This window comes from Mycothermus thermophilus (genome assembly GCF_041956435.1).
Source record: "Mycothermus thermophilus strain CBS 625.91 unplaced genomic scaffold VTJ04scaffold_6, whole genome shotgun sequence".
Taxonomy (NCBI): Eukaryota; Fungi; Ascomycota; class Sordariomycetes; order Sordariales; family Chaetomiaceae; genus Mycothermus; species Mycothermus thermophilus.
The window spans coordinates 1,903,916-1,926,643 of record NW_027191432.1 but is presented as its reverse complement, the minus strand read 5'-3'; the positions used below and the strand labels follow the sequence as shown (position 1 = coordinate 1,926,643).

The following is a 22,728-nucleotide window of genomic DNA, read 5'->3' as shown; positions in this document are numbered from 1 at the left end:
ACAAAAAGCTCACCAGCTCCGACCTGCCCTATCCCCCTCACGCGGGTGCCCGCCTAGGTACGGGTTGAGATAGGACAGATCTCCACTGGCTACGAAAACCCCCATTTAAGGGGATTTTGCCCTTGGAAACCTAGGTTAGCATTGAATCTTTTCCGTTCCGCAGGGCCATTTTTCTGGCGCCGCGTCAATTTTCTTTTCCATGGGGCCGCTTCATTTTTGAAGCGGCCCATCTGATCATGATGGTGACATATTCATGTCATCTTTTCCGTGGGGCACTCTCTTTTTTGGAGTGCCCTTTCTTGGGTTCGAACTCGGGACTTTTTTCGTCTCATCGAGTTTTGTGCACAAGTTACCGCTGCGCTGCGGACCCCCCGCTTGACCATCGTCTTTTTTGACTGTGTCTTCCGCGGGGGGCGATGGCTGCCTGCCTCAGGGTGGGTTATATGGGTTCGTTCTTTCCTCATGCTTCATGGTGAAGTTCAAGACATGGTAATATTCCCAAGCCACATGCTAAGCCAGTATGGATCATCATCTCCCAAGTCATTACCCATCCAGCAATGCATGCCAACCTGCCACTTCGAAGCATCTCCCGCCAGGTGTAAAGATCAAACAGACAACCACCCAACCATTACCAATTACACCCAGTAGAGACCTCATGCCCTCCAATTTCCCGTCATCCTTGTGTCCAAACGTGAACGATTGACAATGTGACATCCAAACAATGATCGTGGGTATCCCGAATTCATTCATCCATCCAGCCGCCGGCCATGCCTCTCGTCCCGCTTCATTCTCAAAGTTACCCCAGACGGCGTTGTTGGTACAGAGTAAAACAATTGATGATATGTGACCCAAAAAATGAAGATTTCCGAAATGTCCATCCATAACCCGTAGCAGAACCATCCGTCCTGAACCCTCAAAGCCACGGATTCGGCGTCCCCCTCCCACCACCCCCTCCCCTTGCACTCCAAACGCTGCTCTCCGAAAACGCCGGACTAGCACACATCCGCTCCCTCAACGAAGGCGACGGCTCGCTCGCCTCCAACTCCGCCGGCTCGTGCTCCTCCCCCACCACCACCACCGGCGTCCCACCGCCCAAGATCTGGCCATCCTTCCTCCCCCTCGACGACGCCGTCCACCCCGGCACCGGGGAAGAAGTCATGTACCGCTTCGACGGGGTCGGGGAACGTCGAGGCACGGACTCGTCCGAGAGCTCGTACGGTGGTACGACGGAGGTCCGATGGTACGGGACCGGCGAGCCGGGGAGCTCTTTTGGTGGGACGGGTGGTGGGGAGGCAACCCGTGGTGATGATGATGGGGATGATGGGGGCGGGTCGTCGGAGCCGAAGCGGCGCTTTTTCCTCCTCCAGCGGAGGAAGAAGAAGAGGCCTATTGTGCCTGCGATGAGGAGGGCCGCGGCGGCTGAGCCGATGCCGATGCCGATCGCCACGGGGGTGCTGATGCCGGTGGAAGTAACTGGGGCGGCGGTGGGGGTGGGAATGAAGGGATACGTCGGGGCGGAGATAGATGGAAAGGAGGAAGGTGCTGTTGGCGTTGGACTCGGCGTTGGGTCGCCGGATTGGAAGCGCACCTGGATGCCGTAGGCTGTGATGCCGCCGGCTGTCTCAGATACCAATGTTGGGGTAGCCTGGACCTCTCCGTCCCGGACTACCGTCACTGCGAGCATTCCTAATGCGTTTGTCCATGTCGATGTGCACCCCAATGCTGGGGCATCGGTGCGCCCATTGACAGGGCAACTGAAGTCATGGTGACTAGCAATTGTTAGTGCGTCGTTCTCGTCTCTCGCAATTACGATTTCCGGCCAGCTTTGACATACGTTGGACAGCATATCACAGCCGTCTCGGTCTTTGAGCTTGCCGTTGCGAGGCTCGAGCATGCCGTGGTGTGCCCTTGCGGGCACCAGCCGGGCGAATAGTAGTTTGTCGGTGCAGGATCATAGCCGCTGGGGAAACAGTCTGATCCGCGGGTAAAAAGGGGACCGGCGACATAGCTCGACGAGGACTCGGACCAGACTTGGTAGATTTGTGCACTCTCCGTCGAGCAACTTGACGGGGCCGTAAAGGTGGTGGTCAATGGGCCGGCGACCGTCATTGTGTAGCCGTCCTGCGCACCGGCTGGCCTCAACCTTGCCGAACCATTCGAAACCTGCAGTTAAGCTCCAAGTAGCTGATCTGCAAGCCAAATGCTTGAACACAGTTCTTGATGGGATGAATCGCGCAGGCCGAAGGCAGGACAGGATTCAAAGCAATTGGAAAAGAAGAGTTGAAGCAGCGAGGTCACATCACAACAGATGCGACTGCACGCCGGTTTTGTTCAAAACATTTCTCGGTGCCGGGGGGTTGGCATGCCCAAGAGGTTTTGGCGGGAATTGTCCGCGCCGCTTAGGTCTTTACTGTCTTCGGCTATGCGGGTGTCCAACTCACGCGCAACCTTGCAACAATCCCACCGGCTTGGATCTCAGCTCGACGTGGTGCGTCTGCGGCAGAGCGGCACAGACTGGACACCTCGGGGACGAGGAGTCTGTTTCCTGCCTGAGGCCAAGACACGGCGTTTTCGTCCACCGCAACGGCCTGTCAGGGACATCATGGATCTGGTTGATCTGGCGGTGCCCAACCCTCCATGCTAGTGCTGACGTCTCGCGTTGACAACGGGCAACAATGCTGTCTTGCAGCGCGCTTGAACCGAACAGGCGACAGAGCGGCAATTGCACCAATGGCGGGTTCTGTGAAACCTGGGTTGGCTGCAAGAACGCTGGCACACCACAAGCCGCAGAATTCCAGAGCAACAGATGGGTGAGTTTCTCGATAGTACAGACAGACATCCAACTGCCGACTTCGACTCAAGTTGTCGGGCTCCGTGCAAATGTTTGACTGTCAAACCAGCGCGAGGATGAAGACGCTGAAGAGGGCACTGAGCTTGGCAACAAAGCGGGCAGCCGGCGGTGCCAGCGGATGCTACCTCACCATCGCACAGCGGATGACGGGGGGACCTCCTACCATGGCGCTGAGGCTGTGGGGGCCAAACGTTGCGCTGAAAACAACGATCGGCGATGATGACCTAGCAAGTGGCATGGTGGTGAGGTTGGCTGAGCCAGGCTGCACTTTAAACACTCCCAGCGATGTTTCACTTCCTCAAGCAGACTTTAGGGTGTTTTGCAAAGGTGAACTTCGCCTCTTTGCTGCGTTGGGGAGCTGGGCCCATGTTTGTCGGTGCCTGAAGCCGCATGTTTCCTGACACACGAGGTTGGTGTCGCCTCGTAAAGTTGTCGAAAAGTCGCAGCTGATGTTTCCCCGCCGTATGGAGGGTGAGATCGGGAGTTGAGATGTGCCGTCTGTTGTGCAAGAGTCCACCGCATATTGACGGCGGCAGAGACGGAACGAAGTTGAGCCTCATCAATCACTACCGTTACTCCATTTCACATGAGAGAAAACTGGAGGAGATTCATCAGTCTCCAGGCTGGGAACATGACGGGACAACCTCCGCGGTGGGGCCGGTTTCTCGTCCCGGTTGAGACCCACCTGAGCTCTGAGCGGGGCCGGACCTGCCGGTTTCTTGGGACGAATGACGGATTTACCTCCAGAGTTCTTGTTCTTTGAAGTACGAATACAGATACAGAGTGGTGCCATATTTAGAAATCAGCCTGGGTGTTCTGAAGTTTCCTGGCTTCTTCAATCATTGAATCAGCTTGAACCCCAGCGTCTGAGTTCCTGATGCTGGAAAAACGGCAGCCTTGATCCATCGCCTTGGCGGGCCCACAATTTGCCGAACCCTGGATCCCTGAACCCCCACAGGCGACTCAACCTCAACCTCCCTGCTTTCTCTCCCTCACCCAGAAGTATCACCTCCTTGTGACCATGAGGTTTACAAGTAATCCGATCTGATTAGGTGATCTCGTTCTCTCTTGTTGATCCTCTTGTATCAACCGAATCGTGATGTTAGGAGACGCCCTTCTCTTCTCAGGCGCCGGCTTGTCGTGCTTCTTCATGCTTGCTCTCTGAAGAAAACTGGGTTCTTTCCCGGAAGCAGCGTACGAGTTCTCGAAACGTGTTGGAAGTGGCGCCTGATTCTCGGAGTTTAATATGTTGCCTCAAGTGTCGGGTTGGCGAGAACGCATCTTGATCCCAACCTCTCTCAAGACACCCGACATTCTTTAGTCGCATCCTTCTACTTGCGCATGCTTTCTTGTGTATCATATCGCTCTCTTTCTGCTGTCACTCGTTGAATCCAGCATAAACATCTCTACTCTTTGGAAACCATGTATCTTCTCTCCCTAGGAGCCACACTGTTGGCATCATGCGCCCAGGCCCAGTCTACCCATGAGCGCGTGTGGTCAGTGGCCTCATAGATCGTGAGCGGTGAGCACACGCCGCGAATCTTGTCCAAGTCCCCGGAACTCACTTCCGTCGGTGCCAATCGGATGTCCACCATTGGATCCGCATTCCGCGGCCGATATGTGCGGCTATCCCGGGCCGATCCAGATGTCGGCATCGTGGGTATCCGTTCTGAGACCCTCGACAACTCGCAGCTCTTCATTCACACCTCCACCGACGCCTACTCTACTGCCAGCGCCGCCGCATTTGTACAAGGTCTTTATCCACCTTTGCCTCAGGTCCCCTATGACCGCACCGTCTCTGAGTACCACCGTCTCACCAACAGCTCCGTCATCAACTACCCTATGTTTGGGTACCAGTATCCTAACATCCGAACAAGTGACCCTGACAAAGATCCGGACTCTATTTGGTAAGCCCAAGTGTCAGAGGATCCGCGGAGGGAGTTAGACTCACACAAGATCCTAGGACCCATGGTTTTGCTCGCTGCAAAATCCATGAAGAATCTCTCCTGATGTTCCCAAACGACACGCTCGCCTATTCCCTTCATCAGAAAAGCAAGACGTTCTACAGACTTCTTTAGGATAGACTGTTTCGTGACGCACTTCCTCGCTCCGAGGCCACATTCTTTAACGCCTACCAGCTATATGAGTACGCCAGTTACCGCTGGCTCCACGACCCAAACACCCTCTCGAACATCACCCTAGGAGAGTTGGAGCGGTTACAAGACTTCGCATGGCAGGAACAAACCCTCAAGTATGCGTCAACGGAGGATTTTGGTGTCTTATCAGAGGACTTGGCTCCCACTATGGCGGGCCGGACACTGATCTCCAGGGTGGCGGCTCTATTTGCTGAGAACATCGCTTCGCACGGCGAGCACAACAAGTTAAACCTCGTTTTCACATCCCACGAACCGTTCCTCAGCTTTTTTGCCCTGTCTGGTCTGATGACTGGGCCTTCTAGCGAGCTGTTCTCACAGCTGCCATCTCCGGGTGCGACATTAACCTTTGAACTTTACTCCGTCGATACGGAGGAGAGAAAGGACGCCGAGTCCTCCACCGAGTCTGGCTCCGAGTCCTGCGACAAACCTACCTCTGAGTGCCATGAGGAACAAAACAACTCTATCCCCTGCTCAAATGACACCAAAGTTGACTTCCCCTTGCGTTCCTGCCGCTCCTCAGCCTGGTGCAGCTCCAGCAACAATGCTTACCCATCAACCTCCAACGCTGTTCTCCGCCGCACCAACCCCTTCCCCTACCCCTCCATCGACAACCTCTACGTCCGTCTTCTCTACAGCAACGGCTCATCTCCCACATCTCCTCCCGTCCCCTGTCCGCTCTTCGGTAACACCCGTGCCAACATGAGCTTCCAGCACTTCAACGCCACAGCTTGGAGCATCGGCGTCGCCAACGCCACGACCTAGTGCGATGCGTGCGAGAGCGACGCATTCTTCTGCAAGGGCGCCGAAGAGAGGCCTCTGTCGCATCACAAGTTGGCAGCGTTTATTGGGGCGAGTTCGGTCGCGGGGTTGGTGGTTTTGTTTCGGGTCCTGATGTGAGTGAGGATTGGGGCTTCTGGGTGTAGAGGAGGCCAGGATATGAGGCTGCGCCACCTCATCATTCCTACTTCTCCACGAGGAAATGGGTTCTTTCTGGGAGCGATACTTCGACTTGACACCTCAGGTAGTTGAAAATTGACAGGTAGTGTGCGGACTTGGCTCTCATTTGTGCAAACACAGGTGATACGCTCAGGACCCGGACCTTGATCTTTAATCTAGTTGGGGATTACCCATCTTTGAGGTTGACAAATACCTAACATACCTAGAAGCTTGCAACCTTGAGAGCTACTCAGGTGAGGCGAGCCAAAGCATGCTGCCCCCTCTCACCTGTGCAAAGGGCCTGTTACTGGAAGCTGGGTCTTGCGTGGGAAAGGCCACACCTCCATGATTGGAGGAGAGTGGGGGACCATCCATTCTGCCAAATGTCTGCCCAACCATGCACCGCCACACCAGCTGTCGGGCTGCAGAGGAATAAGCCTGAACGAAAAGACCTTGACCTTCTTGTTGTCTCGACAATCTCTGATCTCATCGCCTTGTCGCTGTTTCGTTGTCGAAATTGTTCCTATCTTGTTACCTTTGGCTCTTTTATTCGACCTCACCAGGTGTCTCGAAGGTCAAGTACACCAACTAGGCGATCCTCAGTCCAACCCCATAGCCCGTCATCACCATGGAATCCCTTGCGGCCATCGGCCTCGCTGCCAACATTGCACAATTTACCGAGTACATATGGAAGCTTATGTCAAAAACTTATAAAATATATCAAAAAGGATCCTCCAACGAATTCATTGAGCTCGAGTTGATTGCTGAAGAGCTGCAATACCGAGCGAAAGCCATCAACGAGAGGAACACCTCGGGTGAGGGGCCGCTGAATCAACTAGCTGCCGATTGCATCAGCCTTACAAATGAGCTCCTCGACGCCGTTCGCTCTCTCAAACTCCGAGAATCGGGTAACAAATGGGGGTCCTTTCGTCAGGCTCTCAAGACCGTCTGGAAAGCTGATGAGATCAAGGCTCTCCAGGACAGGGTTGACCGCATCGGAAACACACTCAGTCAGCACCTACTTGTTACCGAGCAAAGCGCAATGTCGGAGAAGTTGAACACTTTGATGGTTGAGAACCGCCGTCTCAAAGTCGAAAGAATTACCGAGATCCAAGCCCTGGCAGATGAGCTCCAAACTGGGTTAAAAGATCTCAAAATGGCCCTCTCCCATCATGGATCTTCAGAAGAGCCCATGAGACTGATTCTGGGTGTGGCGGAAAAGGAAACTCAGTTCAGAGCCGAATTCGCCATCCTCAACATGCTCCGTTTCCCTGGAATGGATGACCGATACGAGACCGTCTCAGAGGCACACACAAAGACATTCCAATGGGTATTCGGTTCCCCTGCCGACACCTCAATCCCTCTCTCGTCGTTTTCAAAGTGGCTGGCTTCCGACGACAAGGTGTTTTGGGTATCAGGGAAGCCTGGCTCCGGGAAATCGACCTTGATGAAGTATATTTACAATCACGATCAGACCAAAATGAGACTCCAAACTTGGGCGGGAGACGAACGCATTATTACCGCCTACTTTTTCTTCTGGTACGCCGCGAAACGTCGAATACAGAAATCTCAGGAAGGCCTCCTCCGCTCCCTCCTCTACCAAATCCTACGCCAGAGCCCCGAGACCATCGAACATGTTTTCCCAGACATTCGCCTTCTTCGAGATCCCAAACACGGCCCAATTCCTCATTTATTCACCATCCTCGAGACTGTACCTGGACTGCTTGGCTTGCTTCGCAGTGCCTGCGACGGGCTCAAGACGGTTGGTCGGCGGTGCTGCTTCTTCATCGATGGGCTAGACGAGTACGAAGGCCGGCCGATGGACATGGTCGATTTGATCACCACCCTCAAGGACATGGACGTCAAACTTTGCATTGCCAGCCGGCCATGGAACGAGTTCGAGAATAGCTTTGGCCAGGATGGCTGCCAAAAGTTGTACATGCAAGACCTCACACAGGATGACATTCGCAACTACGTCCACAGCGTGTTTCGGGCCGACAAGAACTACCTAGCCTTAGAGGTATCCGAACCAAGAGCTGGTGCTGAGCTAGTCAATGAGATCGTCGAAGCCGCACAGGGAGTCTTCCTGTGGGTGATTCTTGTCGTCCGGTCACTTCAGGAAGGGCTCCTTAACGGCGACCGCATCGTTGATCTCCAGACGCGGCTTCGGCACATCCCACGAGATCTTGACGAGTTCTACAAGAAGATCTTGTTCGATGTCGACGAACTCTACCGGCCGCAGACCGCTCTCATCTTCGGCGTGACCTTAAACGCTTGCGACCAATTGCCCCTGATTGTTTACTGGTTTATGGAGCACGTCGATATGGAGGCCATGTTCAAAATGCAAGTCTCCCCCATAGAATACCCGAGAATAGCATCGTGTTTGGCACAGACGCAAAAAAGGCTTAACGCTTGTTGCAAGGGTCTCTTGGAGGTACAAAGCGTCGATAATCTACGAAAAATAAACGAGGCTTCGACCTATTTCGATCTTCGCGTTCGCTTTTCTCATCGGACTGTCAAGGACTTCCTCGACTCACCCAATACGCGTGGGTTCCTCTTGAACTGGAATAGCATGGCATTCACCAATGACGCTACCATCTGCTGCTCTGTGCTCTCGGCCATCAAGGCGGCACCACGGCTTAACACCCGTTCCTTATACTACGACGGGGAGCGCATGACAAGCCTACAGGACATATTCATGCAGCACTGCAAAACTCTCAATGACACACCGGACCTCACCAATCTCCTCGGCCAACTTCTCGACCATTATGGTCAAACTCACGAGGCCGAGAAGTATCTGCGGTTGTCTAATTTATTATATCGGACGTATCTGATTTCCTTTCTCACAAGGACGGAAAAGCTCAACAGGCTCTCTGGATTTGAACATTTCTGCGTGCCAACGTTTATTGAACTTTGCGCCCTGTACGAAATCGACAATTATGTTGCTCGTCGACTCGACCGTTTTCGCAATCAGGGAGGCAGCTGGGTTCTTCCCAATCTGCTTTACATCGCCTTGTGCAGAAGAAGCAAACATCTGGCTGAACTCATCCTTCAACAAGGAGTCAGCCTAGACGACGCCGTGGCCGTATTTCCCAACGGCAATGTCGATCTCGAATTTATAAAAGGTCGCAATAGCTGGGTATGCTTTCTGCAATATCTCTTTTGGAGGGACAAGCTCTCCAACATCGATCACAAGTCATGGCGTATGGATAGGCCATATAATCCTCACGAGAGTGCCATCAGATATTTCGATTTTATACAGCTGTGTCTCGAGCATGGCGCCGATCCATCTCAGCCCGTCGTCATCGTAGTCAATGATAAAGAGCAGATGGTGACTGCGGAACAGGCGCTCCGCAGATTCCTACCTCCAGAGCATGTGGCCAAACTCGAGCCATTTTTCCCAAAGTCTGGCACAACCACAGGGACCGACGAGAAGAAAGGGCTCGTTGCACGCTTGAAGGCCAAATGGCGGCGCCACGGCTCAAGAACCTTGCCCTCCTGATTGCATTTATCTTCGGGGCATGTGGAAATTGTCTTGAAGCAACACGATCTACGTCAAGGAAGAGAGGTTTTGCGCAAGCCATGCAGGATTCATGGAACGACGAGGGTGTCTGTTGGTTGGGTTGGATGAGGATTTGGGTCAATCTGCTGCTCAGTCATGTTCCTTTTCAAGATGTTGTTTTTGGATCTTGTTTTCCTTTGTTTTGGTGTTGGTGTGGGTGCATTCGTGTCTCCTCCTAGGTACCTATCTATTGTTCGTAGTAATTGGAACAGTTTTGTCTGGGAACTGAGGATTCGATAGCTATGCATGATTAACATCGATTACATGTATTGGTAATCAGGGACAGGTGCTGTCAAAACTCCTGTCTACATTCTCATAAAGTTTCACCTTTCTGTGAAGGAAATGTTGTCATTATTCACAGTGGACGGTGACCCCTCACTCGGCAGTTCTATGCCCAACCCTTCCATAGGATATCCAGACACCACATTCAACCCCCATCCTCCGATCAGTTAGCCCATCTAAACAGCCAGCCACCAGCCCTGGGAACGGCCAATTTATTACTCAATCAACCACTCCTCCACCTCAACCCCCACCGCCCTTCCCAGCCCCCTAATCGTCTCCCAACCCACATTCACCCTCCACTTCCCGCCCGAATCCGTCACATCCCCTCCGCCGGCACCACCACCAACCCGAACCAACAACCTCAAACTCGCCAGCGTGGCAATCGCCATGCCCACATCCGCATCCGCCGTCCCTCCTTCAGCAACACCGCCATCCTTCCCATCCCCTCCCCATTCTCCCCTCACAGCTTCATAGATAGCCAACATCCTCTCAAGCACAAAAGCGTGCGCGCCAAGGAGCTTGCGCGCGATCTTCTTATGCTTGTTAGCCGCTGCGCTCGCGCCGCGGCGACCCGGCGTGGAGACAGATAACCCGCCGCGGCGGCGCCGGCGGCCGTGGTGGTGGGTGGAAAAGAGTGTGAGGTCATGTTTGGCCGGGTTGTGAGAGGCGAGGTAGGCGGCGAGGAGCAAGTGGCGTGCGGTGGTGGGGAGGAGGCGGGCGAGGGCTGGACCGGCGCCTGCGGCGAGGGATGTTGATGTCGATGAGGAAGGGTTGACGGGGGTTGGGCGGGATGGGGTTGGCGGGGCGGAGGAGGGTTTGGAAGATGGTTGTGATGGCGGCTGTGTTGCTGGTTTTGAGACTTGGGTTGGTTGGACGGCAAGAACACCCGGGTCGAGCAAGCGGTCGTCGTGGAAAAGCAGGCGGCCGGCGACAAGGAGTTTGGAGAACTCCTTGGCTGAGTGGGTGCCGGCGTGGATTGGGGCCGTGAAGCGCGGCCAGAGGGCAGCGCATGAATGGGATAATGCTGGGAGGGTGCGGCAGGCGGAGCGGGCGAGAGCATCGTGCGTGGCGGCGACGAAGCGCGCCCACAAGTCAGCTGTTTCCTGAGGGGTGGAATTGGGTAGAGGTGCCGGAGGCGAGTTGGCCGACAAAATAGCTACAAATTCGGGCTTCGTGTAGTTGGGGAAGTGAAGGTGCGGAACGGAGGAGATGAGGAGTAAGTTAGGTGCCGGGGCGGTGACGATAAAGACGGTTGTGAGACAAGGGATCTGAGCCATGGGATTAGCGTTGAGTGACAAGAGGCTGGTATGGACTTGCATTCGCTTACAATTTCTGATAACCTGGCCAAGGCTGGGAGGAGGGTATGAGGAGCTTCCCGCTGGCGGTCGATGGCGTCCAAAACGAGCACAAAACGGAAGCCGGGAGGTCGAGATGGGTATTTCAACATCTTACACAGCTCGACGTTGAGTTGGGAGATGGACTCGCAGCGAGAGGGGGCGTCAGGCCAGTCCAGAGCTGCGGCGACTTTGGCGACGATTGTCTCATACAAGTGGCGAGCAGTGATGCATTCGGGCGAGCTGACAATGGCATAGAGAAGACTAGGGCCGTCATGGTCATCGACATGGTGCTCGGCAAGCCGGGCTAGAAGGGCAGAGGTAATGGCCGACTTGCCCGTAGCCTCTGTGCCATAGACGACCAGATTACGACATGGGGCTGCGGTGGGCTGTTGGATACATTGAACATTAGAGCACAGTCCATCTCTATATCTAGATTTCGAAACTTACACATAGGAGACTTGCAAGGGCGCGGATCTGAGGTTCGCGACATGGAAATGACTGAGCAATAGTTGATATAATCAGCTCGTCTGGGAGCTGGAAGAGCGGCACGGTCATGGTCTGCCACTGTCAACCTGACTTGGGAACACCCAGAGTTAAGCAGATGGGCTTGATGCTTGCGTGGATGAAGGGTGAAGTTCAAACTCGAGTCCAAATTGATGAAGCCAATTCCGTCGCGCGTCGCGTCTCGGCTCGATCCGTGCTCCGTGGTAACATTGGGTTGCACTGTTCCGGGGCACCCGTCCCAAAAAGGCGACGCGTTTCTTAGCACGCCAAGAGGTGGCTGGAGCGGGGTGCGACGTCATTCATTCCCGTCTTTGGACATGGTTCCCACCATTCACCATTCGCAACGAATGCCGGGCCGACTTGCATGCACTTTGACGGCAGTCCCTTTACGTACGACATGGACAAGGCAGACACACCCCTTTCAAAGACATGCATATTGAGCTAACGCCGGGCCCGAGCTTGGCTGGGACGTCGAGGCTGAATGAACATTACTAACTGGAGAGTCTCTCTTGCGGTTGCTTTGTTTTGATTGTCTCGAATCGTCTATGCACCTCGACATCATCATCAACTCCATCATTCTTCAACAAAGTCACACACACACTTCTGCAGTCTTGAAGAACGTTCCCCGCTTTCCGTTCCTCCCACTCCTCCAATCCCGGCATAGATGGAATCACAATGACCCAAGACCCTGTTTTGATGATTCCCAATGGGTCCTCGCCCGCCGCCGACGTTCCGTCGAGCCCACCATCCGTCACCACTACCGTGACTGAGAAACCCTACCATGCGAAACGGCCTCACCGAAAATCGAGGACTGGCTGCACCAACTGCAAGAGACGCAAGGTCAAATGCGACGAGGGCCGCCCGTCTTGTCGGACTTGCACTGCGCGAAGAGAGGTCTGCGTCTACCAGACTCTTGAGAAACGACGCAGTCCCTCCTCTTCTCCTGGCATCTCTTCTGCCTCAGTCGTTGCCTCTCGTCCTGCTGGCACCGGCAGTGTCCCGAACCAGCCACTATTCATCGCTGCCGGCCGAGATGCCCTCGACATGCGCCTTTTGTGGTTCTACACCACGGCCACATACGCGTCCTTTTCCACTGGTCCGCTCCCAGAACGCAGTGTCGATGTCATCCTCAAAGTCAATGTTGTTCAACACGCTTTTGAGCATGAGTTTCTCATGAACTGCATTCTCGGCCTCTCCGCCATGCACGCCAACCACCTTGGTGTAAGATCTATCGGAGTCAGCCACGCTCATGAAATGCTGTTCCGTTCTCGCGCTTTTGAAGCCTACCGCAAGGCCGTCGCCGCCGCGGACCCGGCAACATTCCCTGCTCTGCTGGCCACCTCCTTGCTGATGTGCGGTCTCTCTACCCACATGTTCCGTGGCGAGGATGCGAGACCCCTTGCCATCCTCGACTGGATCGTTCTCTGGTGCGGTATCGGCGAGATCATTCGCATCACCAAGTTACCTACTGCCTCCAGGCCAGGCATTGGTGCCCTCTTCTGGCGGCCTCCAGTCGACTATGAAGCCTCGGCCCAGCACATCCCGAGCACCCTCCTCTTCATGCTCACTACCATCAAACCCACCGACCCCGAATACCCCCTTGTTCAGCATTACCACACGACACTGCGCCTACTTGGCTCTCTGTACCGTGAGTTGGCAACCGCTGGCCTCACCGCCCGTCTGCTGTTGCGCGTCGTCACCTTCCCTACCTTCTTACCGAAGGAGGTGGTCGACGCCGCTCGTGCACGAAAACCTCGCGCTCTCGTCATCATTGCGCACTACCTCGTCTGGGCCAAGATGCGCATATTCCCTTGCTGGTGGATGGAGGGTATTGCCGAGTTCGAGATTCCCAACATTTGCGCCGCCATTCCTCCTGACCTTCACCTCTTCCTGCGCGTACCTCTCGCTGCTCTGAGCATCCACAACGACAAGGAGCTTGCGCGCCTGCTGCTGGAAGATCCCACATGGGAACCGCCGTCGCCTCCGACTCCTCCGACTCCGTGCTCGCCCGCCTCGACCGTAGAGAAGGAACTCACCATCCGTGCTGTCCGCGCCGAGGATGTCCTCAAGAGCGATGTTGAGGAGATTCGCCAGAACCAGATCCGGATTGACTTGTGCGTGTGATCATGCAATGCCTTGCGCACATTATTCTACCCGGAACGGCGGTTTGCTCGCAGAAGTTTGACCGGCGCATTCTCCGTGAGGGGAGTCTCCACTCCACACCGACCAGATCGCGACCCAAACCACTCTTCGCTGGCCGTCAAACTGCCTGACCGGTCCCATTGCCATGGATGGTTTGCACGAACTCGCCATGGTTGTCGGCCTGGCGGTTCTTCGCCAGGCAGTTTCGCAGCGTGCTCCTCCGCATCTGGCTCACTCCAAGCACGTTGTACACTCTGTCTGGCGGTCATCTCTTCAGTTCGTCTGCGCCATGAGGACGTCGGTGCCTTGGTGCCGAATCTGCATCTTCAACCGTGAACGGGCGTAGTCTGGGTACACGTTGCAAACGACAACTTCCCCTCTCACGCTAGGGACGGTGTCGGACAGCGCACGCACTAGAGTCCAGCTACCAGACCAGGAAACGATTCAGCAGTTCACCTGCATCTGCGACTCTTCCCCACACTAACGGCACGCCACGGTAGACGCCCCCAGACTCCGCAGATCGGGACTCGTCGCAATCGTGAGGTTGCCAATCACCGCGCCCCAGCCTCCACTGGTCAAGGAAAACCGCTGGGTTAACGGTGTACCACTTGAAGGCGAGGCTGGGGTTGAGAGGGGAGGTTGTGGTGGGTAATATGCAGACAGGTAATCTACGGATCAACCCCAGAGACGAGGGTGATGACGTTATTGGGAGGTAAAGCACCTTTGATGACACGATATGTAAGTCCAAATCTTCCGAATCCAGAGATTCCGACATGCTCACTCACGGTTCAGCTTTTGAGGTAGCATTGCTCGGGTACTTGACCCGCGCGAGTTGTGTCGCTATGGCCTGCTGTCCGGCTAGCGGGAGGAGAGGTACCCATGGATGTGATGAGATGGTTGGTTGTCAACATTTTGGATATGGATATTGATGGGCGGTTTGGCTGTTTACTTGTATGGCAAAGGAGTTTGGAATTGGATAGGATACCCGAGAAATCTTGATGACACTTACGTATGCAATAAAAGACACAATATGTTATAAACTTGACCTGTCTTCCCTCCACACACTTTGAGGAGACTCGAGGTTTAGGGTTTACTCCGTTTTTAGTTATCCTTCAGTGTATTCGTGACGGATGTGTATGGCTTTAGGTATCTGCTTTCTTCGGGCCATAGGAAACACTCAACCTCTTGGAGCACCAGGCTAGTTGTGTCTCATCTTTGACATATCTATCTCGGCTGGCAAACAGAACAGTTTCATCCCTCGTGGGCAGTAAAATCTTCGATTCGGATCTAGTTCTTGTTGGGTTCCCGAAAAAACCTGTCATGTGGTATCATAACCCAGAAACCATAGAAGTACAATACGTACAAGCATCGCTAATCAGTGATTCCCGTCCTCCCGTCCAACACTTCCAACCCAAGGTACCTACGTAGGTATCTACCCTTTCCTCCCCTCCGCCTGCGCCTGGGCATACATGCTCAACGCCGCCTTCAGCGCCGTCAGCGTAGCTTCAAACAGCGCCATGACGGAATCCTTTCCTCCCTTGGGCGGCTGCCAGCGCAGCTTCTTCCGCGTGCGCTCGTAGTACTCCTTGATTTCGCGCTTCCGCTTCTCAATCAGCTGCTGCCTCAGAACCTCGGCCTCGGCGGCGAGGGCTTCGATGCGCTCCAGGGACCGCTTGAGCGATTCGGCGTAGTACGCCAGCTCCTCCTGCGCCGTGGGGTCGGCGTCGCCCGACAGGAAAGCCGTCCAGAACTGCCGCAGGAACTCGGTCGTGGTGGCGTTGGTCAGGATGCACCGCTGGGCGATCTCGGGCGGGATGCTCATCGGTGACGGGTTGTCCTCCTGCAGGAGTCCAATGCCCTGCATATCGGAGCGCTTTTTGCGCATGCCGTCGAGGATTTGGTCCTGAGCCTTTTTCCGGGCGGCGCGCGAGCCCACGCGGGCGGCACGGGCGTTGGCGCCGGATTCGTCCTCGTCCTCGTCGTCCTCGTCGTCGTCGACGCTGATGCCCTTGCGGAGATCTATGCCGCCGGAGCCGTCGTCGTCGAGAGTTTCGAGGTCGGCTTGGACTTCGAAGAGGACCTCGGAGGGGACTTGGTTTTCGTAGACGCGCGATTCTTCGGATAAACCCTCCTGGTTGCTGGAGAAGAAGCGGCTCTGTTCGCGAACGTTGAGTATGATACGCGCAGCCTCGGTGTCACCCCGCAAATCACGCAGGGTGAGGGCGTCCAAGGCGTGCTCATCGTCGACCAAGCTGTCAGGAACAGAAGGGTTGAGATCAGAAGGGGCGACGTTGGCCATGATCTTCTCGCTGAGACTGTTGAGGGTCTTGATAATGGGGACGTTGCCGCGAGGCCGCATCTCGATATCCTTCCGGTTACCTCCCTTGAGACCACCTTGATTCTCCTCATTGGCTTCCAGATCGATCATGTGAGGAACCTTCTGGGCAGCCATGATCTTGCTGAAGCCGAACGAGTTATCAGCATCGAGGTAGTGGTCGAAGAGGACATCGGAGTTGTCATTCTCGGTAATACGCTCGCCGCGCAGCTTCTTGCAGAGCCTGCTCAGGAAGAAGCGCGACCAGAACGCGCTCTCGGTGAGTTTTGGCACATTCTCATTGTAGATTCGGCGCACCAAGGGATGCTGCTGCAGAATCATGGAGATCTGTTCTGACGTGATGTTGAGGCGGAATTGGCCGTCCTCTGTTCGAGGTTTGATGGTAGACAACACATTGTACGCTCCTTTCTTTTGGTTGAGCTCGATGGCATGAGCACGCAGCAGGGCGATACGCGAGGACCAGAAGTGGGCGTTGAAGGCCGCCTCAGAGAGCGATGGGGGTTTGAGGGCGAGGGCGTCGGCGTATGTTTGGGCAAGGGATTCATTCTTGCGCATGAGTGACTGCTGCAACTCCGTGTCGGCCTTGAGCTGGTCATCGTCGAACCATTTCGGAGGCGCGGCTTTCGCGTTTGCTGTGTTTGCAAAGGACATGGCAGCCGAGGCACCGGCTGCCCCATCAGCAGCGGCGGCGGCGGGCCGGGGCACGGAGGGGTCATTCTCGCGGCTGGCGGTGAGGAGTTGGGAGAGGAGATCGCGGATGGCATTGGCCTCGGCTCGTGCGTCGGTGGGCGAGGTGAATTGGAAGAGGAATTGGGAGGGAGCAGCGCCCTCGCCGGCGGAGGGCTTCGGTTTCTCGATGACACGGAGAACGACCTTGGGCGAGCCATCGGGCGTCTGCTGAAGATTCATAATATTCTCGAGGGCCAGGCTCACGGTGGGCGGCCCCGTGGCCGGCATTGGCGTCCAGATGAGGGCGGTGCGGTCATCTGTGAGAGTGAGGATGCCCTCTTTCTTCTTGTAGGTGGTTCGGCCACGGGGGAGGGCCATGGTGCCGGCGAGGGCGCCGAAGCGTGGCGGTTTGCGACCGGAGAGGGCGTGATGGCTGGTGACTCGTTTGGCACAGCCCTCTGACGCAGTTCCGAGCGTTGGCGGGGTGTGGCGCCGGCGGCGTGGACGGCAGCGTCACAAGAAGAAGTGCAGCTCTCTGATCTGTCGTCGACTCGAGGGCTCCCAAAGAAAGACGCGACGTCACTTCAGGCAGCGCGGTGCCAAGCCTGGCCAAGAGCAACGGCGCTGTAGCCGCAATTGGCAGAAGGCACTGTCAGACTTCCATGCCAGTCCAGGGATCCAATGACAGGGTGATGCCGAGGTCACGCGCAGTGGCAAGCCTCGACCTTGTTTCACAGCGACACGAAAGATGAGACGGCTGGTTTGGTTTTTGATGAGGCTTTGGGTATCACAGTGGAGAATTCATCATTTTGTTGAAGATTTGAAGACACAATGGCGTCTCGATAGCTGAGAGTTCATGCCATTTGGGACTGGCCGGCCGTGTGCCTAGTCTGAGCAAGAGTTGCATCCGCCATTCGTGCTCGATAACTAGTTATCAGAGACAGCCATAGTTACTTCGTACTCCATACCTTTGCTCTGTATCATCAAAAATCCCTATCTCGGGTTCCTATGGGTTGACGTTGTTATTCTGCTCTCGCCTATTCTCGCTTCCGGGCGGGAGCTAGGCGGTGGCAGTGTACGGGGCGGGAGGAAAGATGCAATCGAAAATGCAGCTTCTGGCTGAAGTGAGCCTTGAATACCGATTTCCAATCCCAGTTTCCGCCATTGCTCGAAAATCCATGTGCGATCCAGTGTTCTGTCTCGCTGAGCGAAGCTTCCGTCCAGCCGTGCCTTGGCCCGCCCAACGCCGCCCTAGGTGGGTCTCGCCCTTCCAAGTGCCGCAGTGACGCTACGATCGGCTTTCTGGTTGGCTCTGGCAAGCCCAGCCAGGGGGCCACATGGGGTTCTTGCAGCAACCATCCCGGGGCAGAGCCAGTGGAGAAGCCGCCCGAGCCGGGGCATCCAGTCATCTGGCCCACTGAAATTTGCCGTCGTCATTCTCCGGCTTTCAGGTCCAGCGTCTTTTTTAGTTCGCAGGCCTTTGGGCTCGACCATCGACCAAAAAATCCACTTCTTCCCTCCTCCTTCTCACCACCAACACCACAACCTCAGCCAGTCCGGACAGCCTGGAATGTCCCTGGCCTCCATATCCCGTCCGTCGACAGCTTGATATTCTTCGCCAATCCTCCTGACGAGCTCGCTCGGCCACTCCTTTGTTACGCCGGTGCGTCTTTTAGATAACGACGGATAGCAACGGACGAACGGACACACGGCACTATTTTCCGGAGTGTCCAGATTGCCGACGACTCCGCGGATTTGATTTCCACTCGTTGCGCCGTTTTCCTCTTGCTGCTCACCGCCTCGACTCGACGGCCTACCTGACGTTCCACTTACACCTTACTTCCTACACCTAATTCTCGCCGCCCCTCACCCTCTTCCTTTCCGTCCTCTCCCCTCCAACAACCCGCCGTCGCCAACATGCTGCGCACCACCATCCGGGCGCTGCAGGGCGCCGCCGCGTCGCCGTCGCGCTCGCGATGCTTTGCGACTGTGGCCGGTCCCCTAGCCCGTCCCAAGCTGAGCCTCGCCTCTGCCCGCCGCCCTCTTGCCCTCGCCGCCCAACGCCGTTTCGAGAGTGCCCTCCACTCCCCGCCGGATGCCAATGACAGCTTTCTCTCCGGCAACACAGCCAATTACATTGACGAGATGTACCTTCAGTGGAAGAAGGACCCCCAGAGCGTCCATGTCTCGTGGCAGGTCTACTTCAAGAACATGGAGAGCGGCGACATGCCCATCTCCCAGGCCTTTACCCCGCCGCCTTCCCTTGTGCCCTCCTCCAGCCAGGCCGTTGTTGGCCTTGCTGCCGGCGCCGGCGTCGGCATTGGCGAGGGCGCTGACATCACCAACCACCTGAAGGTCCAGCTGCTCGTCCGCGCCTACCAGGCTCGCGGTCACCACAAGGCGCGCATTGACCCTCTCGGCATTCGTAACGAGGCCAAGGGCTTTGGCAACATCCGCCCCAAGGAACTCGAGCTCGACTACTACCAATTCACCGAGAAGGATCTCGATACCGAGTTCACATTGGGCCCCGGCATTCTCCCCCGCTTCAAGCGTGAGGGACGTGAGAAGATGACCCTGCGCGAAATTGTCGCCGCCTGCGAGAAGATCTATTGCGGCTCCTACGGCGTTGAGTTTATCCACATCCCCGACCGTGAGAAGTGCGACTGGCTCCGCGAGCGCCTTGAGGTGCCCCAGCCCTTCAAGTACTCCATTGATGAGAAGCGCCGCATCCTCGACCGCCTCATCTGGAGTTCCAGCTTCGAGCTATTCCTCCTCACAAAGTACAAGAACGAGAAGCGCTTCGGTCTTGAGGGCTGCGAGTCTCTGGTTCCGGGCATGAAGGCCCTCATTGACCGCAGCGTTGACTATGGCGTCAAGGATATTGTCATTGGCATGCCCCACCGTGGTCGCCTCAATGTCCTTAGCAATGTCGTTCGCAAGCCCAACGAGTCTATCTTCAGCGAGTTCGCTGGTACTGCTGCTGCTGAGGACGAGGGCTCTGGTGACGTCAAGTACCATCTCGGCATGAACTTCGAGCGTCCCACTCCCTCAGGCAAGCGCGTCCAGCTGTCTCTCGTCGCCAATCCCTCGCATCTTGAGGCCGAGGACCCTGTCGTGCTCGGCAAGGTTCGGGCTATCCAGCACTACAACAACGATGAGGAGACTCACCGCACTGCCATGGCTGTCCTGCTCCACGGTGACGCCGCCTTCGCTGGTCAGGGCGTTGTTTACGAGTGCTTGGGTTTCCACTCCCTGCCCGCCTTCTCCACCGGCGGTACCATCCACCTTGTCGTCAACAACCAGATCGGCTTCACCACTGACCCCCGCTACTCGCGTTCCACCCCCTATTGCACCGATATCGCCAAGGCCATCGACGCCCCCGTCTTCCACGTTAATGCCGATGATGTTGAGGCTGTCAACTTTGTCTGCCAGCTTGCCGCCGATTGGCGTGCCGAGTTCAAGCAGGACGTCATCATTGATCTCGTCTGCTACCGCAAGCACGGCCACAACGAGACGGACCAGCCTTCTTTCACCCAGCCCCTCATGTACAAGCGCATCCAGGACAAGAAGTCCCAGCTCGATATCTACGTCGACAAGCTGCTCCAGGAGGGCACCTTCACCAAGGAGGATATTGATGAGCACAAGAAGTGGGTCTGGGGCATGCTCGAGGAGAGCTTCGCCAAGTCCAAGGACTACCAGCCCACCTCCAAGGAGTGGACCACGAGCGCCTGGAACGGCTTCAAGTCACCCAAGGAGCTTGCCACCGAGATCCTGCCCCACAACCCTACCGGTGTCGATCGCCAGACTCTCCTCCACATTGGTGAGGTCATTGGCACCGCTCCGGAGGGCTTCAACACCCATCCCAACCTGAAGCGTATCCTGGCCAACCGCACAAAGTCGGTTCTCGAGGGCAAAAACATCGACTGGGCCACCGCCGAGGCCCTTGCCTTCGGTTCCTTGGTTGTTGAGGGCCGCCATGTCCGCGTTTCCGGTCAGGATGTCGAGCGCGGTACTTTCTCTCAGCGTCACGCCGTGTTCCACGACCAGGAGACCGAGGAGACCTACACGCCCCTGCAGCACATCAGCAAGGACCAGGGCAAGTTCGTCATTTCTAACTCGTCTCTCAGCGAGTACGGCGCCCTCGGTTTCGAATACGGCTACTCTCTGACCGACCCCAATGGCTTCGTCATGTGGGAGGCCCAGTTCGGTGACTTCGCCAACAACGCGCAGTGCATCATTGATCAGTTCATTGCTGCTGGCGAGCAAAAGTGGGTCCAGCGCACCGGTCTCGTCATGTCTCTGCCTCACGGCTTCGACGGCCAGGGTCCAGAGCACTCGTCTGGCCGTCTCGAGCGCTTCCTCCAGCTCTGCAACGAGGATCCTCGCGTCTTCCCTTCGGTCGAGAAGCTCCAGCGCCAGCACCAGGACTGCAACATGCAGGTCGCGTACCCGACCCTTCCCTCTAACCTGTTCCACATCCTCCGCCGCCAGATGAACCGCCAGTTCCGGAAGCGTAGGTTATCCCCTAATGCAACTAAAATCATGACGAAAGCTAACTCTTTGCCTAGCTCTCATCCTCTTCTTCTCCAAGTCGCTGCTGCGCCACCCGCTCGCCCGTTCCGACCTCGACGAGTTTGTCGGCAACACGCAGTTCCAGTGGATCATCCCCGACCCTGCGCACCTCACGGGCGAGATCAAGCCGCACGACCAGATCGACCGCGTCGTGCTGTGCTCGGGCCAGGTGTACGCCGCGCTGCACAAGTACCGCGCCGCCAACAACATCGACAACGTCGCCTTCACCCGCATCGAGCAGCTCCACCCCTTCCCATGGGAGCAGCTGCGCGAGAACCTCGACCAGTACCCCAACGCCAAGACCATCGTCTGGGCCCAGGAGGAGCCCCTCAACGCCGGCGCCTGGAGCTACACCCAGCCCCGCATCGAGACCCTCCTCAACCAGACAAAGTACCACGACCGCAAGCACGTCATGTACGCCGGCCGCAACCCCAGCGCCTCGCCCGCCACTGGTCTCAAGGCTACCCACTACAAGGAGGAGGAGGAGCTCCTCGAGATGGCCTTCACCGTCCGTCAGGACAAGCTCAAGGGCGAGTAAGCCGACGAAGATTGTGGAAAGGAGAGGAAGCAGGCAGAGATGGCGAGGGATGGGTTTCTTGGAAGGAGTTTATGTATGGAAGAAAACAGATGTGTGGATGGATGGATAGGGGGACTACGCAAAAGAGGAGAAAGTTTGCTGCTGGTGTCACGGCCTTTGTATAACTACCCTGAAAAACATATTATTGTATGCTTGAAACGCCAATAGACCATGGAAGGGGAGGAGGGTAGGGAAGCATGAAGCATGAATCAATCATCAATTTTGGTTTTGGGTTGTCTTGGACATCTTGCTGTACCGGTCCTAGTGTCGATATATGTGCTCTACATACATTGTAGTTGGACGCGGCCTTTTGAACCTGTGTCAGAGGTCGAAGAGAGACGTCGTGTTGTTAATGGATGCTTGACTCTGAGGGTGAAAGAAAGCACCAAAACAAATGACGGGAAAGCGATACCACACGTACCACCAAAATTAATTCACAAATGACCAGATATTAGACGAAACTAGTAGCAGTATCGTAGAGGCAGCTTATCATACAGCCCCGAATGCGCTCACTTTTGTATCCCTAGTATACACTCTACATCGCATATCATTTGCGTCATCTGTTTTTACATGACTAGGTTGTATAGTCCTTCTTCCATTCTAACCCCCAGGAAAGAACGGGAAGAATGAGGGGCAAGAACGCCATTCGCCGGCCTCCCTCACCTTGGTTTGATCCCGATCCGAGCCATTTCATCCGGTTCATCCATCCCGTCCCATCCAATCCCATCCAATCCTAACGAACTTCCCTTCCCCTTCCCACCACCCCAACCCTTCGATGGCGGGGAGGGGAGGAGGGAGGCACATA

The 22,728-nt window shown here is 55.9% G+C and overlaps 10 protein-coding genes across 10 annotated transcripts; 6 read left to right on the top strand and 4 right to left on the bottom strand.

Annotated features, from left to right (window-relative positions):
* Positions 1–913: 913 nt before the first annotated feature.
* VTJ04DRAFT_9115 (uncharacterized protein) lies at positions 914–2,109 on the bottom strand (the record flags this gene model as incomplete). Its single annotated transcript, XM_069367627.1, has 2 exons — positions 914–1,769; positions 1,835–2,109. 2 exons carry the CDS (start codon positions 2,107–2,109, stop codon positions 914–916), a joined length of 1,131 nt encoding a protein of 376 aa, XP_069215936.1.
* A 2,326-nt stretch (positions 2,110–4,435) lies between these two features.
* On the top strand, positions 4,436–5,769 carry VTJ04DRAFT_9114 (uncharacterized protein; the record flags this gene model as incomplete). Its single annotated transcript, XM_069367626.1, has 3 exons — positions 4,436–4,758; positions 4,815–4,862; positions 4,935–5,769. 3 exons carry the CDS (start codon positions 4,436–4,438, stop codon positions 5,767–5,769), a joined length of 1,206 nt encoding a protein of 401 aa, XP_069215935.1.
* An 802-nt stretch (positions 5,770–6,571) lies between these two features.
* Positions 6,572–9,445, top strand: VTJ04DRAFT_9113 (uncharacterized protein; the record flags this gene model as incomplete). Its single annotated transcript, XM_069367625.1, has 3 exons — positions 6,572–8,286; positions 8,965–9,082; positions 9,206–9,445. The coding sequence occupies 3 exons, from the start codon at positions 6,572–6,574 to the stop codon at positions 9,443–9,445; spliced, it is 2,073 nt and encodes a 690-aa protein (XP_069215934.1).
* A 557-nt stretch (positions 9,446–10,002) lies between these two features.
* Positions 10,003–11,679, bottom strand: VTJ04DRAFT_9112 (uncharacterized protein; the record flags this gene model as incomplete). The annotated part of the gene is made up of 3 exons (XM_069367624.1): positions 10,003–11,055; positions 11,115–11,510; positions 11,572–11,679. The coding sequence occupies 3 exons, from the start codon at positions 11,677–11,679 to the stop codon at positions 10,003–10,005; spliced, it is 1,557 nt and encodes a 518-aa protein (XP_069215933.1).
* Positions 11,680–12,303: 624 nt separating this feature from the next.
* On the top strand, positions 12,304–13,752 carry VTJ04DRAFT_9111 (uncharacterized protein; the record flags this gene model as incomplete). The annotated part of the gene is made up of 1 exon (XM_069367623.1): positions 12,304–13,752. One exon carries the CDS (start codon positions 12,304–12,306, stop codon positions 13,750–13,752), a length of 1,449 nt encoding a protein of 482 aa, XP_069215932.1.
* Positions 13,753–14,043: 291 nt separating this feature from the next.
* VTJ04DRAFT_9110 (uncharacterized protein) lies at positions 14,044–14,681 on the bottom strand (the record flags this gene model as incomplete). Its single annotated transcript, XM_069367622.1, has 3 exons — positions 14,044–14,194; positions 14,256–14,491; positions 14,589–14,681. 3 exons carry the CDS (start codon positions 14,679–14,681, stop codon positions 14,044–14,046), a joined length of 480 nt encoding a protein of 159 aa, XP_069215931.1.
* Positions 14,682–15,202: 521 nt separating this feature from the next.
* Positions 15,203–17,152, bottom strand: VTJ04DRAFT_9109 (uncharacterized protein; the record flags this gene model as incomplete). The annotated part of the gene is made up of 1 exon (XM_069367620.1): positions 15,203–17,152. One exon carries the CDS (start codon positions 17,150–17,152, stop codon positions 15,203–15,205), a length of 1,950 nt encoding a protein of 649 aa, XP_069215930.1.
* A 728-nt stretch (positions 17,153–17,880) lies between these two features.
* On the top strand, positions 17,881–18,627 carry VTJ04DRAFT_9108 (uncharacterized protein; the record flags this gene model as incomplete). Its single annotated transcript, XM_069367619.1, has 3 exons — positions 17,881–17,898; positions 17,966–18,437; positions 18,509–18,627. 3 exons carry the CDS (start codon positions 17,881–17,883, stop codon positions 18,625–18,627), a joined length of 609 nt encoding a protein of 202 aa, XP_069215929.1.
* A 64-nt stretch (positions 18,628–18,691) lies between these two features.
* Positions 18,692–21,884, top strand: VTJ04DRAFT_9107 (uncharacterized protein; the record flags this gene model as incomplete). Its single annotated transcript, XM_069367618.1, has 2 exons — positions 18,692–21,287; positions 21,343–21,884. 2 exons carry the CDS (start codon positions 18,692–18,694, stop codon positions 21,882–21,884), a joined length of 3,138 nt encoding a protein of 1,045 aa, XP_069215928.1.
* A 39-nt stretch (positions 21,885–21,923) lies between these two features.
* On the top strand, positions 21,924–22,660 carry VTJ04DRAFT_9106 (uncharacterized protein; the record flags this gene model as incomplete). The annotated part of the gene is made up of 2 exons (XM_069367617.1): positions 21,924–22,070; positions 22,535–22,660. The coding sequence occupies 2 exons, from the start codon at positions 21,924–21,926 to the stop codon at positions 22,658–22,660; spliced, it is 273 nt and encodes a 90-aa protein (XP_069215927.1).
* Between the last annotated feature and the right edge of the window lie 68 nt (positions 22,661–22,728).